The 18,346-nt window shown below is 38.6% G+C and overlaps 2 protein-coding genes across 2 annotated transcripts in view; one reads left to right on the top strand and one right to left on the bottom strand.

Moving 5' to 3' along the window:
- Positions 1 to 5,837: 5,837 nt before the first annotated feature.
- The window catches only part of Dnajc3 (DnaJ heat shock protein family (Hsp40) member C3), a 61,978-nt gene continuing 49,469 nt past the window's right edge, over positions 5,838 to 18,346 (top strand). Inside the window, exon 1 of the mRNA XM_046454789.2 lies at positions 5,838 to 6,063. Within this exon, the coding sequence (XP_046310745.1) occupies positions 5,982 to 6,063 (82 nt within the window). The 5' untranslated portion in view covers positions 5,838 to 5,981. The remainder of the gene's footprint in view (positions 6,064 to 18,346) is intronic.
- LOC131424568 (eukaryotic translation initiation factor 1-like) lies at positions 14,872 to 16,665 on the bottom strand. The gene is made up of 3 exons (XM_058582783.1): positions 16,467 to 16,665; positions 15,924 to 15,927; positions 14,872 to 15,220 (listed from the first exon to the last, which is right to left on the bottom strand). Exons 1-3 carry the CDS (start codon positions 16,649 to 16,651, stop codon positions 15,068 to 15,070), a joined length of 342 nt encoding a protein of 113 aa, XP_058438766.1. The 5' UTR covers positions 16,652 to 16,665; the 3' UTR covers positions 14,872 to 15,067.

Below are 18,346 nucleotides of genomic sequence, written 5' to 3'. Positions count from 1 at the left end.
ACTGAATCCTTTTAATAAGTCAAATCTCATTCACCATGACCATTTATTAGCAATCCTATTAAATCTGCCTTCAGAATAGATCCCGAATCCTACAAAATTCTGTCTTCACTAGTGTTGCCGTGAATTTTAGGGCTCATTGACTGTATCCCCCAACACACTTACTAGTCTCTTTGAAGTTATGTGTAGCCATGTCACTAGTTATAGCCAATATAAATGTAAACGGCACACATCACTTCTGAATCCAGATTCTTTTCTTTCCAGATCTGGATAACTGTAAGACTTGGTATGGAGATGACACAGCCATGACAGTTTATATATGTTGTTTACCATTTTGTAGGGAGCTATTCTGGAATGTCTTAGGAATTGCCCTGGACTTTGATTCTATATTTTTTGTGCTCTTCATATTTTTATTTTTGTTCTGTTCAAAATATTTTCTAGGGCTGGGATTGTGGCTCAGTGGTAGAGCTCTCGCTTAGCATGTGCGAGGTCCTGGGTTCGATCCTGAGCACCACATAAAAATAAATAAAGATATTTAAAAAATATTTTCTAATTTTCCTGCAATTTCTTGACCAATGTGTTATTTGAAGTGTGTTGTTAACAAGTGTTTGAACATTTCCAATTACTGTATTGATTTCTAGGTTAACTGCATTATAATCAGAGCATATTGTTTTATGATTTCAATTCTTTAACTTTGTTGAGATTTGTTTGCTTTATGATCTAGAATAAGATCTGTCTTGGTGAGTGTTCATGTGCACTTAAAATGAAAATACATTCTGTTCTTGTTGGGTGGAGTGTTCTATAAGTGTCAAATAGATTCAGAAGGTTAATGATCTGTTCTGATTTTTCTTGCTGATTTTTTGTCTATTCATTTTATTATTCAGAGTGTAATGTTGAAGTCTTCAACTATAATTGTACATCCCATTAGGATTGTTATGTCTTCTCAGCAAATTAATCTTTTTTTTAATCACTTTGTAATGTCCTTCTTTGGTAATTTTCTTTGCTCAGAATCCTACTCTAGTATTAATATAATCAGCCACTTAAGCTTTACTTAAAAATATTTATTTTTATGCCTTTTCCCATGGCTGTGCTGATTCTTTTTTGATCTGTGGGGATAAATACATAACATTTACTTTTTAAAGCCATTTTAAAGTGTATGGTTGTGTAACATTAAGTAGATTCAAATTATTGTGCAATAGACGTTGTGGTTTAGATACAAGGTATTTCCCAAAAGCTCATATGTGAGACAATGCAAACATATTCAGAGGTAAAATGATTAGGTCATTATATTTCTGATATAATCCACTGATAGGGATTAACTGGGTGGTAACTGTAGGCAGGTAGGGTGTGGCTGGAGGAGGTGTCACTGGGGGCATGCAGTTGGTCCCTGGTGAGTGCAGCTCTCTGTTTCCTTCTTGCCATGCCTTTCTGCCATGATGTTCTCCCTCAACTTGGACCCAGAGGTATGGAGTTGGCCATGTATAGACTGAAATCTCTGAAACTGTAAGCCCCAAATAAACTTTCCCTCCTCTATGTTGTTCTTGTTGGGTCTCTTGGTCACAGCAATAAAAAGATTGATGAAAACAAGATCTCTAGAACTTTTCTCCATCTTGAAAAATTAAAACTTATACCCATTGAATAACTCCTCATATAACATTTATATTTAATGTTTGGCTTTAGATGTAAGGATCTGGAAAATAGTAAGCAGTTATGATTTGTGTAATTATAGAAATTTTATAAGATCAGCCGTGCAGGTAATCCCAGTGGCTCGGGAAGCTGAGGCAAGAGGCTCCTCAGCAAAAGCAAGGTGTCAAACAACTCAGTGAGACCCTTCTCTAGATAAAAAATACAAAATAGGGCTGGGGATGTGGCTCAGTGGCCGAGTGCTTCTGAGTTCAATCCCCGGTACCAAAAAAGAAAAAAAGAAATTTTATAAGAGAAATTTTTAAAATCAAACCTTTCTAAGGTCACCAGTCATTACATTCTGTCACTTAGCTTAGAATTTATAAAGTTTAAGATTTTAAACTTAACTCACTCTATATAAAATATAATATTATCATTAATTTAATGTAAAATCAGAAAACACAGCACTGTTTTTAAATAAACATATCAATCTGGTCAATAAACATAGGTCAATCTTTACAAATTGTATAATATTTTTAATTTTGGACATATCATAATTTTTCTAAATATGCTACCACTGTTTTAAGTCTTTTGCTGTTATAATTAATAGGTAGTATGGGTTGGCATAGAAATTTAATTTTTAACTTTTTAAAAGGTTACATATATAAATGTGGAGTAATAGTTGGAGTAATTTTTCCTACAATTACTCTATTGGAATCCTTTGTTCTTCACATTATATTATGCTGCCTTCACTACAAATAATCAAGGACTCAGTGGTTTTTGTTTTTTCTTCCTTGAAACCACTTTATTCATTTCAGCTTCGTTTGATACAGAAGCCATTCTCCTTTTGTCCTACTAGTATATCTTCAGGAAATCATAAATTCATTATCCTATGTGTAATTCATGAGTTCATCTATGGCATGAAATAACACTATAGTAGCAAATATACACTCATGGCCAAAGTAGTAAGTAGGCACTTAGTGCTTGACACTGGATTACTTTGTTTGTTGGTTTTATTGGCAAGAGTAATCAGGTGAAAAGGAATCCAGAGGAACATTGGTGGAAACATTTCCAAGCATTTTACACATAGTTTTAGCTCTGTATACTTATTCAGTTTAAAGTAATGTTACTTTGTTTTAAAATCTTTCAAGGGATATTTTGTAAAGTGTAGTTCTAATACCATGAGATTAATAGTCAAGTAATTGATCAACAATGTTTAAATCATTCAACATTGAAGACCCTTGCTATTTTTATTTCCTATTTCACAAAGTCTATCATCATCTCCTTAATAATTTTTAATATTTATTTTTTAGTTTTAGATGGACACAATATCTTTATTTTATTTTTATGTGGTGCTGAGGATCAAACCCAGTGACTCATGCATGCCAGGCAAGCACGCAACCACTTGAGCCACATCCTGAGCCCCTCCTTAATACTTTTTAAAACCCCTCCTTAGAACTTCCTCAGCTCTATTGTTTTTTCCTCAAGACCAGAATCACAGACAATATGCTGGTGGTAATTCATACTGTATTTTGTTTACAAAATTCTTTTTTTAACTAGTTAAAGTGAAAATACATTCTGTTAATTTACTTTAATTAGGTATATGACAGCAGAATGCATTTTGATTCATTGTACACAATTGCAGCACAACTTTACATTTCTATGGTTGTACATGATTGTAGCGTTACACCGTATGTGCAGTCATACATGTATTTAGGGTAATGATGTCCATCTCATTCCACCATCTTTTCTGCCCCCATGCCCCCTCCCTCCCCTCCTTCCCCTTTGCCCAATCCAAAGTTCCTCCATTTTATCCATGCCTCCCCTTTCCCCGTTATGGATCAGCATCCACTTATAGAGAATATTCACCCTTTGATTTTTTTGGGATTGGTTTTCTTCACTTAGCATGATATTCTCCAACTCCATCCACTTTCCTGCAAATACCATAATTTTATTCTCTCTCTCTTTTTTTTTGAGAGAGAGGGGGGTGAGATAGAGAATTTTTTTTTAATATTTATTTTTTAGTTTTCGGCAGACACAACATCTTTGTTTGTATGTGGTGCTGAGGATTGAACCCAGGCCGCACGCATGCCAGGCGAGCGCGCTACCACTTGAGCCATATCCCCAGCCCTTTTATTCTCTTTTAATGCTGAGTAATATCCCATTGTGTATATATACTACAGTTTCTTTATGCATTCATCTACTGAAGGGAATCTAGGTTGCTTCACAGTGAATTGAGCTGCTATGAACACTGATGTAGCTGTGTTATTATAGTATGCCGATTTTAGGAGTGGGATAGCTGGGTCAAATGTTGATTCCATTCCAAGAACTCAAAAACTTAACACTAAACAAAAAACCCAATCAATAAATGGGCTAAAGAGCTGAACAGACACTTCTCAGAAGAAGATATATATTCGAACAACAAATAAATGAAAAAGTGTTCAACATCTCTAGTAATTAGAGAAATGCAAATCAAAACTACTGTAAGATTTCATCTCATTCCAGTCAGAATGGCAGCTATTAAGCATACCCACAACAATAAATGTTGGTGAGGATGTGGGGTAAAAGGCACACTCATACATTGCTGGTGGGACTGCAAATTGGTGCAACAAACCTGAAAAGCAGTATGGAGATTCCTTAGACAATTTGTTTATAAAATTCTTTCCTCCCTATTTGTAGGGTTTTGTTGGCTTTCTTGGCCAAGTCCCTCATGTGCATTATCTTCATTAGCATACCTGTGGGTTATCTCCATTTTTTTACTCACATTGCCTTGTGATATCAAGAAAAAGGGTGAACTGAGGGAAAAAAAAATACCCAAGGAGTCCTTGAAGTAGTCTCTTCATTATTCTGCTCTGGTTAGAATAATGAATAACATTTGTGTAATACTATACAACTTACTGGAATCTTTATCTGCTTCATAAAACCTCTATATCAACCTTTGAGGCATTCAGGATCATTCCCTCTTTACCCATGAGGATACTTACACAATAGTCAAGCATTTCTCGATTGGAATCCTTTATTCTTCACATTATATTATGCTGCCTTCACTACAAATAATCAAGGACTCAGTGGTTTTTGTTTTTTCTTCCTTGAAACCACTTTATTCATTTCAGCTTCGTTTGATACAGAAGCCATTCTCCTTTTGTCCTACTAGTATATCTTCAGGAAATCATAAATTCATTATCCTATTCATGAGTTCATCTATGGCATGAAATAACACTATAGTAGCAAATACACACTCATGGCCAAAGTAGTAAGTAGGCACTTAGTGCTTGACACTGAAAACCTTGTTCTGTGTAAAACATCGCAGGTGTATAGTGTGCGTATTTATGCTAGAGGAAATGGTCATGAACAAGCTTAATGCCAAAGGGAATAACTTGAGCTTATCTTGTTTAAGTTCCCATCTCTTATGAATTTCCTCCAGTGAGCAAGAAATGCAACATCCGTTCTGATAGGTCTCCTTATTTCTTACTGTTGACACTGGCAGCACTCTCAGGAGCCCCTTGTCCTCTTTAGCCACTCAGTGTCCATGGTCTCTTTGTCTCAGAATTTTCCACATTGCTCCTTTTTTCTGGACACGATGGTTTGATGGACAGTCGAGGAGAGGGGTTCCCAAGCCATTACCACTTACCTGCCTTAGGTCGATGGTGTACTTCTCTCCATTAGACCACCCAGCTCAACAGACCCGCAGCTTCTCCCGTTTCTTTCTTTCTTCCTCTTGAGCCTCTTGGTTCCGAGATGCTCCGGGAGAGGGTGTTAAGTGCTGCTTCCAAGAACTCAATTCTAGGTGCCGCAAATCCCCCGTCAGACTTCCTGGGACCTCATTTGGCCTTCCCAGTCCGGGCGCAGCAGCTGCAGCTTTCAACTCGGACTGCTCCTGTCCTCCGCCCTGCCAACCTGGCCCGTCGGGCGGGGACTGGCCCAAAAGCGCTCTCGCGGCCCGCGCATGCGGACTCGGCGGCCGCAGCCCAGACTCAGGGCCGCCTTACTCCCGCCGGCCGCAGCGGTTTGGGGCCGGCTGACAGTTCCACCACCGGAGGACGCAGCCTTGTCTCGTGCTTCCACGTTACCCTATCAGAGCCGGGGCGGGGCGGCCGCCTCCTCAGCCTATCAGCGCCAACCACGACCCAGGCGAGCCCAGTAGGACAGCGACCTGCCGGAAGGCGATTGGACGGTGGCGGCGCTCGGGGCGTAGCGTCGCCGGGGCCGCGCCCACCGCTGCCTTCCTCGGTGGGCGCCAGTCGCCTCTGAGGCCTGACTGAGAGCCGACCGCGGGCGGCGGGCGTAGCTGCTGCCTGAGCGCCAGCGCGGGCTGGTGGGCCCCGCACCATTCCTGCTCCTCACCCGCCGCGCCCTCGGACATGGTGGCCCCCGGCTCTGTGACCAGCCGGCTGGGCGCGGTGTTCCCCTTCCTGCTGGTCCTGGTGGACCTGCAGTACGAAGGTGAGTCCTGCTCTGCCCTCCGGGGCAGGGGCTCCCGGGCCACTGCCCCCGCTGCGACTTTCGGGATGGTGGGCGGGAGCCGGGGCTTGGCGCCGCGACCTGGGCCTGAGCCGGGCTTGGGCGGGGGCCGGCACCCGGTTCCGGGTTTGTCTGGGGGAAGAGGCAAGGGCGCTGGGGGCCGCGAGGCCAGGACAGAGGGTGTGGAGTGAGGAGTGGGGCCGTCCGGGTCCCGGGCAGCGTGGCAGGGAGTGGGGCACAGGGCAGCGACTTCAGGAGCGTCCTGGGACGCGGAGACCCGCGCTTCCGTCGGGTCCGGCCTCGCTTGGGACTCTCGCTTGGCGCCTGGGGACTCTGTTGGTCAGTGGCTCTGGGAGGGGGCTATAAAGGTGGCCAAAATGGGAGGCTTCTTTGGCTTTGGAGTTCTTAGGTGGCAGGGTGTGGCGTGTTACGTTCGGCCGGGAGACGTGAAGGGGACAGCATTGACTGTTTAAAAAGTGAGTGTGACCGTCACGTTAGGACCCTTGTGCCGGGCTTAGAAGTTGTTAGGTTAGTGCATCCAGAGTCGGTGCTGGGATCTGAGCTCGCGGAGGGCAGGGCACCAAGTCTGTGGTTTACGTCTAACCAGTAAGGTGTCGTTCAGCTGAGGGCTGGCTTTACTTTTCCGAGTTCTCTGAAAAAGGTCCCTTGAGAAAGATGGGAGCGCTTAAATTTCACTTCACTTGGAATGTTGCCTATTCCAACAGAATGGCGAAAATCGAGGGCTGTTCCATCTTGGGTGTCAGCAGGGAGGAGTAAGAATTAAAGCTGAAAGTGCCAATTTAACGGATGCCCCCAACTTGACTGTTGTGCTAAATATTCGATTATAATGACATCCGATCTGTTTTCATCTCAGTAAAAGGTTATAGTTGTCAAGGTCGTCAAATTGAGCGTTTGAACATTCCATTCAGAGGGAGTCAGGAACTGAAGTTGGGAATTATTTATGGAGATATCCTATCAAAATTCTCAACTTTTTCGAAAAAGTAATCCTATTCAGTTTTTAGGTCTCATTCATGGCAGTGTCTTTTTTGTTTTGCTGGTGACTATGTATGACTAAATGTATATATACATATGTGTGTGTATGTATATATCTATATATTTATAAAATATATATTATATATATTTATATTACAGTCTCAAAACAGAATATGTAAGGTGACAGAGAGTTTGACAGAAGCTGCCCCAGAAAATTTAGGAAATTGGAATTTGAAGGCCTGGACCATTTTAATATGGGTTATATATTTTAGTTTCTCTTGCATTTTATATTTTCCCCTTCCATATTTTTTTATACCTTTATTTTATTTATTTATTTTTATGTGGTGCTGAGGATCGAACCCAGGGCCTAGCACATGCTAGGCAAGTGCTCTACTGCTGAGCCACAACCCCAGCCCCCCCTTCCATATTTTTTATGTGCAGTCATCAATGATTTTTTTGAACACCTAAGAGAAAGCTGCCTGTCTTCTATGTAATGTCAGTGTTATAATTTTTTTTAAATTATAGAGGTGCGCACTTTTGTCTGATTTACTTTTTCTCCTAGCTGTGGACCACCTTTTTAGTATTTCTATTCGTTGTATGATTCTGTTTACTCTTAGCACTTCTTTTCCCTACTATGGTATTTTCCATAAGAAAACCTCATTAGAGAGCTTTTCTGTGTAGGAAGCATTGGTGACATTTCTCAAAAGAGTGCCAGAGTGCTGTCTTTTTTAGAAACATTGCCTCTGTAAAGTAGCAGGGACCTGGTACAGGCAAGTTGGAGAAGAAAGGAAAGGAACCTTTAAGCTCTGTTGTTTATTGAGGTGTATGAATTATTCCTACCTTACAAATTAGGGAACTTAGGCTCAAAGAGCTTAGTTAAAGTTTGTTTTGTGGGCAGACAGGAATTAAATTGTTGACAATATCATGTGGGTTCAAGCATTTGTAAGTGGTGGCAGATGAGAAAAATCAACTTTTTCTTTCTTTCTTTTTTTTTGTTAGCTAGTTAATTAGCAGTAATTAACAGGAAGATGATTTCCTGGCAAGTTTAATATGATGATTCTCAAAAAGTATATACTGGAATTTCACATATCTTTTAAAAGCACAAAGTTATGGGTACCACTTCCAGAGTTTTAGGTTCACTAGATCTTGGTGGGGCCTGAAATTCTGTATTTCTAAGAAAATCTCAGGTGACCACACTTTAACAGCCACTGGATAATACATTTTTCAGAGGAATTACATTAGGGATCTGCTATGTATTAAACCCTAGACTTGGAGATAGGAACAGAAAGATAAGAAAGAAACCTCTGTTTTTCGAAGTAAGCTCTGTGTCTGTGTTCATTAAACTCACAGTTTTAAGGGAGGCCTGCCAGTCAGGTGGTGCCACTGCTAGGCCTGAGGCTTGGAGAGAGAAATTAAAACAAAAAACAAACAACAAAAAAAAAGGTGTGAAAAGAATGGATGTGAAACAGTTTCATACTATACATGTTACTAATAATTAACTTAGATGGCCTATTTGTCTTTGCTTTATTCTAGACTTTTCTGTTAAGTGTAATGCAGAGAAGGAAGGAGTGTATCATGAATTGAAAACTTGACTCTTAACATCCTTTTCTCAAAGGCCTTTGAAAGAAAGCCAAAGCACTAGATTAGAAATAGAATTTTTGGAGTAAAAAGAAACTTTAACATTATCTGCTTTAGTATTCTCATGTTACAGATTAGAAAGGTATTTCAATTCTTTGCTAATTATTTGCTTATTCTATTTAGTGAGTTGAGTAGGAACATAGACTGAAAAACAAACCATTTTTTTTCTGTTATCAAAGTTATTTTTCTTAATATGTTATCTGGATCCATTTTTCTTTATTTTACTGAACTGAGCTGATTAAGCTATATATTTTGGTCTTAGTGAAAAGAATAGCTGAAAATCTATATGCATACAAGATGGTGATAATTTTTATTTGATCCTAACCTATTAAGAGTATATATTTCCTCAACATAGTTAAATATGGAGAGTGTAAATCAAGCAATGAAAATGAATGACTTTAAGCAGTTTATATGTATTATGTAAGTATTATAGCAGATGGTCAGGTAACTTCTAGAATTATTTTAAATTTCATAGTAATTTAGACTATAGTTAGAAGTAGTATCAAAGTTTCACTTCATCTGAATAGTTAGCTTTTGCTGAGAGAGTGCCAGAAATGCAGTAATTCTCATTTGTGGGATAGTAGGAGTTCTGAGGTAGATGCTGTGTAGTAATTAAGTTTTATTTTCCCATGTGAAGTTAATTGTTTAGTCTATTGTCATGGTCTTCCTTTGATTAACTAATCAGCAATTCATTTTTGTTTACAAGGAAATATCATAGGAACCCAGTCTCCTAGTTTTTAGAACTCAAACATTTCAATCCTAAATTTACTTTCCATATCTTTTACCCTTTAAATTCCTGCCCTTAATTTATTGTTTGAATTTGCTCATCTGGGAAATCCCCAAATTGATTAAATCCAATTTGGCCAATTTGTTATATTCAGATTTGAATATAGATGGAACAAAACAACTTTTTCATTTCATTTTAAGCACATTATGTCTCAAATGTACTCTCAGTACTGCTAATGTTCCTACAATTCCCTAGTATATCTACTCTTTTTAAAAAATATTTATATTTATTTTTATTTTTTAGTTGCAATTGGACAATACCTTTATTTTATTTATTTTTATGTGGTGCTGAAGATTGAACCCAGGTCCTCGAATGTGCTAGGTGAGCGTTCTATCACTGAGCCACAAACCCAGCCCCTAGTATTTCTATTCTTGAAAATCAGTATTTTAGTATTATGAAAAAGGCATTGTTAAATTTGCTATGCCTCCTCTCTATGAGATATATAGTCTTTGCTCTTTAATCTTATTGATAAAAACTTTTGGTAGTCAAGTTTGAATTTTTGTTCTAGAAGTTACCTTTGTACTTTAGCTATTTAAAAAAGAATTCCCTAAACACTGGTTTTTTATTTAATTTTGTTATATGAATTTGACAGTTTTTAACTATACTCTTCAAGTCTTATCTATTTCCTCTATGTTGATCAATAAGCTTGTTCTCCTTTCCTTTCTCCTTCTCCCTTCTTCAACATTTGCAGTTGTATTATTTCTGTATTGTCTCATCCTACAACATAATATATCAGTCTTTCAGATCTGCCAAAAAAGAAAAAGAAAATCAGTGTTTTAAACCTTTTTCTCTTTTTTTAAACCTCCAATTTAAAACTCCCTTTCCTTTTTTCCCTTACCTTTTTTTCTTTTTTTTAATGCTTTTTTAAAAAAATATTTATTTTTTAGTTGTAGTTGGACACAGTGCCTTTATTTTATTTATTTATTTTTATGTGGTGCTGAGGATTGAACCCAGGGCCTCGCATGTGTGAGGCTAGTGCTCTACCACTGAGCTATAACCTCAGCCCCAGACCTTGTCTTTTTTCTTAAATGTTTATTTTAGTTGTAGATGAACACAATAACTTTATTTTCTTTGTTTATTTTTATGTGGTGTTGAGAATTGAACCCAGTGCCTCACACGTGCTAGGGTAGGTGAATACTCTACTTCCGAGCCACAACCCCAGCCCCATAGACCTTGTCTTTATTGAGAAAGTGAAAGCCATCACAGGACAATTTCTTCAGCTTTCTACCATAACTTAGCTATACTTCATTACCATTTCTCTATTAAAATGCATAAAATATCTCTGTTCCTGACAATTTTATTTCTATACTGATGTCCTTAACTCTTGAAAATGTTACTGCTATGGTTGTCTTAATCCATTTTGTGCTGCTGTAACAAAATGCCTTAGACTGAGTAGTTTATAAAAAATAATTATTTCTACATTTAGATTAACCACCTCTCAGCCTGTTACCTGGTCTGGGTCTGCCTGGCTTGAAACTCATCTTTGACCAACAGTTGTTGCCTTTTTGGCTGGGAAGTCCAAGATCACTTAATGTCTGATGAAGGCTTCTTGTGTCCTCACATGGCAGAACGGGCAAATTTTATGACCTCATTTGATAGAAGGTGGAAGGACGAAAGGTACCAGGTTGTTCTCTCCAGCCTTTTTATAAGACACCCATTCACAAGGGCATAGTTCTCATGTCTTAGTCACTTCCCAAATCTCTTCATACTGCCATAATGGATTAAGTTTCCACACATGAATTTTAGGGGATATTCAGATGGTAGCAAATTGTTTCTCCTCTGTGTCATCATTTCCTTCCCCTCTACTGGACATTGCCATTAGCAACCCAACATGTAGCCTTTACATCTTAGTCTGTTTGCTCATGTCAATTGTCCTTGAAGGTACTGAAGTATATTTTTTGCTTCTCTTGACAGCTGGAGTTTATTTTATTTTTTTTAGGTATAAGAGACTGAACCCAGGGTGCTTAACCACTGAGCCACATCCCAACCCGTTTTAAATTTTTTTTATTTTGAGGCAGATTCTTGCTAAGTTGCTTAGGGCCTTGATAAGTTGCTTAGACTGGCTTTGAGCCATATCCCCAGCCCCACTTAAGTATTTTTTAAATGTATGAGTGAAATTGATTCTTTGAGGGTTTTTTTTTTTTTTTTTTGTGCATGGATTTATTTTCCAAGTTTAAATTCCTTGAGAGAGGAATCCTATTACAATGTTAGGCTTTCATTCAATTAAAGGTAGTATGTTTTGAGTGTTAGTGTCCCCCCCAACTTCAAATAATTGGAATCCAACACTCAGTGTGATGGTAATAGGAAGTGGGGCCATTGGGAAGTGATTAAGTTATGAGGGCTTCACCTTCTTGCCCCTCCTACCATGTGATGATGCAGCAACAAGAAGCCACTTATGAAGCAGAGAACTGTATTTTCTTCATCAGACATGGGTTCTGCTGATGCCTTGCTCTTGGATTTCCCAGCCTCCAGAGCTGTGAATAATAAATTTATGTTGTTTATAAATTACCTACTCTAAGGTATTTTGTTATAGTACCCTGAATGGACTAAGGTACCTGTTTATAATAGATTTTATTTTCCAAATTCACTTAAGAAAATTTTGGTACGATATTATGAAAATCCATTATATAACTGCTTAACCTTTTCTTTCTTTTGGTTTGACTGTGTAGATAGACTAAACCACTTTTTAGGTCATATGACTGGGGAAAGATGCTTGCAAGGTCTAAGGTCTCCAGCTCAACATATTTCTATTGCAACTTTTATTATTTTTAACTATGGAATTACCAAGATACTGAATTTCCTGCCTGTTTTTTTGTTAGCTAGATTCCACTTGTCTTCTGTGTTTCTGCCATGAGACTTCATCCTTACTTTCTCACCTTCCTTGAGTCTTGGACTCAGTCCTATGTACTTTTGTAGAATTTTTGTTATTCTTCACATTTCTAAGTGCAGTCCAATCAGACTACCTACCTCTGGAATTGCTACCTTGTTGGTGTTCCAGGCTTGAACTTTAGTGTCTTTGATCATCAGTTCTTGCCTTCTTTACTTTGATTCTTCCAGTCTTGATTGTGATTCTTACCCCATCATACTTTTTTTTTTTTTTTTTGTGGTGCTGGGAATTGAACCTAGGGCCTCATGCATGCAAGGCAAGCACTCTACTAACTGAGCTATATCCCTTGCCCCCCATCATTCTTTTAACCCCTATCTGCCAGAATATAACAGATTATAATACTAACTTCAATGAATGACATGATTAGCTTTCCCCCTTTTTTCCTACCCTTCTTGTTTCCTTTGTTGAAATGTGATTGATGCTTGTCTAAGGAGAACTCTACTTTTGCAGTACTGGCAGTTGAAGCTAGGGCCTCACCTGTGGTAGGCAAGTGCTCTACCACTGAGCTGTATCTCCAGTCCAGAAGAATTATATTTCTAATGCTTATTAGAAAGTGGCATGATGTTTGATTGCCTCACAGACTATATAGCTCAGGAATAAAAGGTATTTGTGGCTTAAAAGAAAGTTGATATATTGTAAAAATAATCAACAATCTATAAATTTTCTCCCTAATATTGGTATCTTTATGACATTGTTTGATTAGTTTGATTTGATGACTGTTATGTATCTCAGGTTCTAATATTCTGAAAAATTGTAACATATTTAAGTAATTCATATTACAACTTTTGAGTGACCACTATGTAAAGTATATGTAAACTAGATGATATAAAGGAAAAAATGACAGTTGCTGCTTTTAAACTTGATTTTAATCAGTTTGGGTCAATTTTGGTGGTGGTAGAGGTGTGTGTCAAGGTTGTAAAAGACAAGGAAACTGAAAAGCAGTGTATTGAGAGAGTGGTATTCCAAAGTGAAGTCATGCATATGTGATTATGGGGATGCAAAGTACTGTGAGTGTATAGAAGGACCCATACCCTTGTCCCTAATCCTTGCCCCAAAATAGGTAGGGGAGGTTTCACAAAGAAGTGAGCATTTGAGTGCAGAATATTGATAGATGAGTAGAATTTTCTAGGTGGGTAAGTGGGGAATGCCCGCTTGCAAATGTGAAAAGCATGAGGCATGAATGAGAATGCAGTAGGCTCCAGGAAGTACAACCAGTTCATTTTGTTGTTATAGGAATGTAAGTAAGTAGTGGAGGAGTGAATGATGATGTTCTTAATACATCTTTTGGTGGTGCGTGTCTGTAATCCTAGCAATTCAGGAGGCTGAGGTAGCAAAACTCTGTCACTAAATAAAAAATAAAAAGGGGATATAGCTCTGTGGTAAAGCACCTAGATTCATTCTCCAGTACCAAAAATCAATAAATTAAATTAAAATATAAATCAGATTTTCAGTTCCTTGCTAAATTCCATTCTGATGACTTCCTTTTTTTATTTGGAATAAAATTTAAATTTCTTACTGTGGCCTGCAAGGCCTTTTGTGATCCATCTTGCCTATCTATATCCTATGTCATGTCCCTTTTCTTACCATGCGGGAGCTTCCTTTAGTTTCCCTGAAGTTGAGCTTGGTCCTCCCCAGGCCTTCTGCATTGGTTTTGTTCTCCTTGTCTGGGCATGATGGGGACTTCTTGTCATTGGAGATTCCGCCCCCCCCCCCCCTTGTTATTTATGTTTTAACTCGAACATTATCTTCTTAGGGAGGCTTTATTTTGCTCCTCTCTTTATCATATTAAGTACAGCTTCTCCTTTCCTTAGGCACTCTGTCCCCTTAGCATCATGACACTTAAATTTTCTTGTTTATGTCTTGTTCTCCAGCGTATCCCTACTGCTAGAGCTGTGAGTGTAAAGATAACACAACTTTTTTAGCAGATGTTGTGTCCTTTGAATTTATAAGAATATCAGTTATATTCATTTTTAGATTTTTATTTGCACCATTATTTTTGTTCCCTAATTCTCTTATTTAGTGTTGATGTCTTTAAGAACTGGGTTCATGAACATCTTTTTGTTTCAGAAGTGCCTCTTGCAAATCTTTGCTGATTATGGGAGAAGGGTACTTTACTAGCTGGAGGCTAAGAAGTCTACAGGGCCCTTTTCTGTTCCTTGGATCTGAGTTTGGGGCATGTAGAGAACTTGGAGCCATCTGCCTGGCACACTTCTGGGAGTGTGATTGAATGTTGTTTTGTCTACTACTGCAATCCTGTATTTTATATATATTCAGAATTTTTCTAAATTTTTTAATGTGCCTTTTCTTTAATTTTTTTTCCTACCAAGTTTATGTATTATCTGTTTAAATAACTTTTGTCATAATATATTGGGAGGCAAACTCATGTGCTTAGTTAGCTGTCTTAATATAGTTCCTGTGGCCCATTCTTTAAAACTTTTTTTAATGTAAGAGAATTTTTGATTAGCCAATTTCCTTAGTTGAAGGGATTCATTTTTTTTTTTTTTTTTATGGCTCTTTTCAGTTTATTGAATGAAGGAGTTACACTAGTCCAAGTTAAAAGCGGACCCCAAATGGTTACATTATACAAGCTGTGAGGTTTTTAAACTTGTGACAAGGGACAGAAGGGAAATTCTACTCATTGCAAGGAAATACTCACTTAAGCTTCAGTGAGCCACAAGCACTTAAAACCCATGAACCTTCAGCTGATCGTCCTTAGCCAGTCCAGTCTCTACCAGGAACTGGCATAGGTTCTTGCTCTGGTCACCCTGTAGCTGAATTACTTCTCCATATTCTGGATGCTCAATTACAGTACCATTGCAGGCAAATTTCTTCTTCTTTTTTTTTTTAATTTTTTATTGTTGGTTGTTCAAAACATTACATAGTTCTTGACATATCATATTTCACACTTTGATTCAAGTGGGTTATGAACTCCCATTTTTACCCCATATACAGATTGCAGAATCACATCAGTTACACATCCATTGATTTACATATTGCCATACTAGTGTCTGTTGTGTTCTGCTGCCTTTCCTATCCTCTACTATCCCCCCTCCCCTCCCCTCCCCTCCCCTCCCCTCCCCTCTTCTCTTCTCTCTTTACCCCCTCTACTGTCATTCATTTCTCCCCCTTGTATTATTTTTCCCTTTCCCCTCACTTCCTCTTGTATGTACTTTTGTATAACCCTGAGGGTCTCCTTCCATTTCCATGCAATTTCCCTTCTCTTTCCCTTTCCCTCCCACCTCTCATCCCTGTTTAATGTTAATCTTCTTCTCCTGCTCTTCGTCCCTACTCTGTTCTTAGTTACTCTCCTTATATCAAAGAAGACATTTGGCATTTGTTTTTTAGGGATTGGCTAGTTTCACTTAGCATAATCTGCTCTAAAGCCATCCATTTCCCTGCAAATTCTATGATTTTGTCATTTTTTAATGCAGAGTAATACTCCATTGTGTATAAATGCCACATTTTTTTTTATCCAAAGTTTTTTCTCAGCAAAAGAAACAATAAGAGAGGTAAATAGGGAGCCTACATCCTGGGAACAAATCTTTACTCCTCACACTTCAGATAGAGCCCTAATATCCAGAGTATACAAAGAACTCCAAAAATTAGACAATAAGAGAACAAACAACCCAATCAACAAATGGGCCAAGGACCTGAACAGACACTTCTCAGAGGAGGACATACAGTCAATCAACAAGTACATGAAAAAATGCTCACCATCTCTAGCAGTCAGAGAAATGCAAATCAAAACCACCCTAAGATACCATCTCACTCCAGTAAGATTGGCAGCCATTAGGAAGTCAAATAACAACAAGTGCTGGCGAGGATGTGGGGAAAAGGGTACACTTGTACATTGCTGGTGGGACTGCAAATTGGTGCAGCCAATTTGGAAAGCAGTATGGAGATTGCTTGGAAAGCTGGGAATGGAGCCACCATTTGACCCAGCTATTCCCCTTCTCGGTCTATTCCCTAAAGACCTAAAAAGAGCATGCTACAGGGACACTGCTACATCGATGTTCATAGCAGCTCAATTCACAATAGCAAGACTGTGGAACCAACCTAGATGCAAATTTCTTCTTAAACGCCTTCAGTAGTTTCTTTTTATCGTAATCATCAGCGATCCCTTGGACAGTAGTAAGGGTCTTCCTGCCGTTTCTCTGTTGAATTCTTATATGGATATAATCCTCAGTGCCAGCAGGAAGCAGGTCATCACCCTTACTTGCATCAGCAAAGGGATTGAAAGAGTGGAGGTTCTGGATAGCGGACATACGGTAAGATTCCTTTTCCTGATTCCTTTTCCTCGGTGGAAACGGCCTGCGGAAGGCGGCTGGGGAGAAGGTGGGCGGCGGGACGGAGCTTCGGGAAGCGAGGGGGCTCGAGGGGGAGGATGCTGAGTCCTCGGCGCGGCTCAGTGACTGGGAAAGGATTCATTTTTTAAAAAAAAAATCTTGTAGATTTTAGAAAATATTAAAAATACAACAGAATGGAATAGTAGAGAGAACCACTTTTGCACAGCTTCAAAAAATTATCAACAGAGAACCAATCTTGTCTATTCTCTTATTGCCTTCTCTCAGATGATTTTGAAGCCAATCTCATTCATCCTACTATTCTATAAACATATTAGCATGTTGGTAGGGACTCAAATATAATGCTATAGAAAACAGGTGCTCTCTCTCAGTAGACCCTAAAGATTGTGCTGGTTCTTTGGAAGATGACTACTCATCTTTGTTTTAAAACTCAACAGTTTTGTGCAGAATATATGTTCAGTAATAATTGTTAATGAAACAAGTATTAGTTTCTATACTGTTCATTATATAAAGTAGGTTACATGGCTAGGTTCAGTGTTCTATAATTGTCGTGACTTGGGAGGCTGAGGTAGCAGATGTTCTAGTTCGAGGCCAGCCTCAGAAATTTAGAAAGACTCTGTCTCAGAATAGAAAATATAAAGGGCTCAGTGGTAGAGCACTACTGAATTCAATTCCCAGAACCAAAAAAAAGCAGGTTATATTTTTGGATGTAATAAGGAATTGGCTGGATCTACAGGAGGTGAGTCTCCCTATCTGAATATAATCAATTACTCAATTACTCTTTCTTTTTTTTTGTTGTTGTTTTGGGCATTAAACTGAGGGCCTCACACATGCTAGGCCAGGGCTCTACCACTGAGTTACATCCCCAGCACCTTTTACATTTTATTTTGAGATAAGAGTCTCAACTAAGTGAACCATTCTGGCCTTAAACTTGCAAGTCCCCCTGCTTCAGCCTTCTGAGTAATGGGATTACAGGTGTGGGCTACTGTACCTAGGTAAATAGAATCAGTTTCCAAATCTCTTTACATAGTGAATTTTTTTTCTAAAATATTTTTTAGTTATACATGGACACAATATCTTTATCTTGTTTGTTTTTATTTTTATGCGGTGCTGAGGATTGAACCCAGTGCCTCACATGTGCAAGGCAAGCACTCTGCCACTGAGCCACAACCCAAGCCCTACATAGTGAATTTTCATAGTTGCAACCTATATCCTCATTATTTTGTTTTTATTTACAAAGATTGTAAGGAAGACTCAAAGCTAGCCGCAGAGAGATCTAAGGATCACTGCAGTGGGGTCTTGTAGCAGCAGAGTTTGAACTTAACTCCCCTCATTATTTTAAAAGAGACAAATAACAGTGCATTCCCAGCTTCCTGAAAACCCCCAACTAACTTCTCCAGATGTTACCAACACACTCATTAATAAGCCAAATGTTTTCAAATTGTTGCCTCAATTAACTCTTAAGTTTTGGGCGCTTCTAAGTTAAGGTTTCCTTTTTCCCTTTTTTGGGGAGGGAAAAGTGACTTTGTTCTACCCTTTTTGTTCTTTGGCTGGGTAATGAATTAAATTGACAGTAATGTCAATAATTCTATGAATTATACATTATGAATGACTAAAAAGTATAAATTATTATCTAATAATTCTTATGAATTATAA

The sequence above is a fragment of the Marmota monax genome, unplaced genomic scaffold (genome assembly GCF_021218885.2).
Source record: "Marmota monax isolate L192 unplaced genomic scaffold, Marmota_monax_Labrador192_F-V1.1 WCK01_AAM20220418_F8-fsc00026, whole genome shotgun sequence".
NCBI classification, from domain to species: domain Eukaryota; kingdom Metazoa; phylum Chordata; class Mammalia; order Rodentia; family Sciuridae; genus Marmota; species Marmota monax.
Note: the sequence above shows the minus strand (reverse complement) of the source record. Positions and strands in the feature narration are given on the sequence as shown.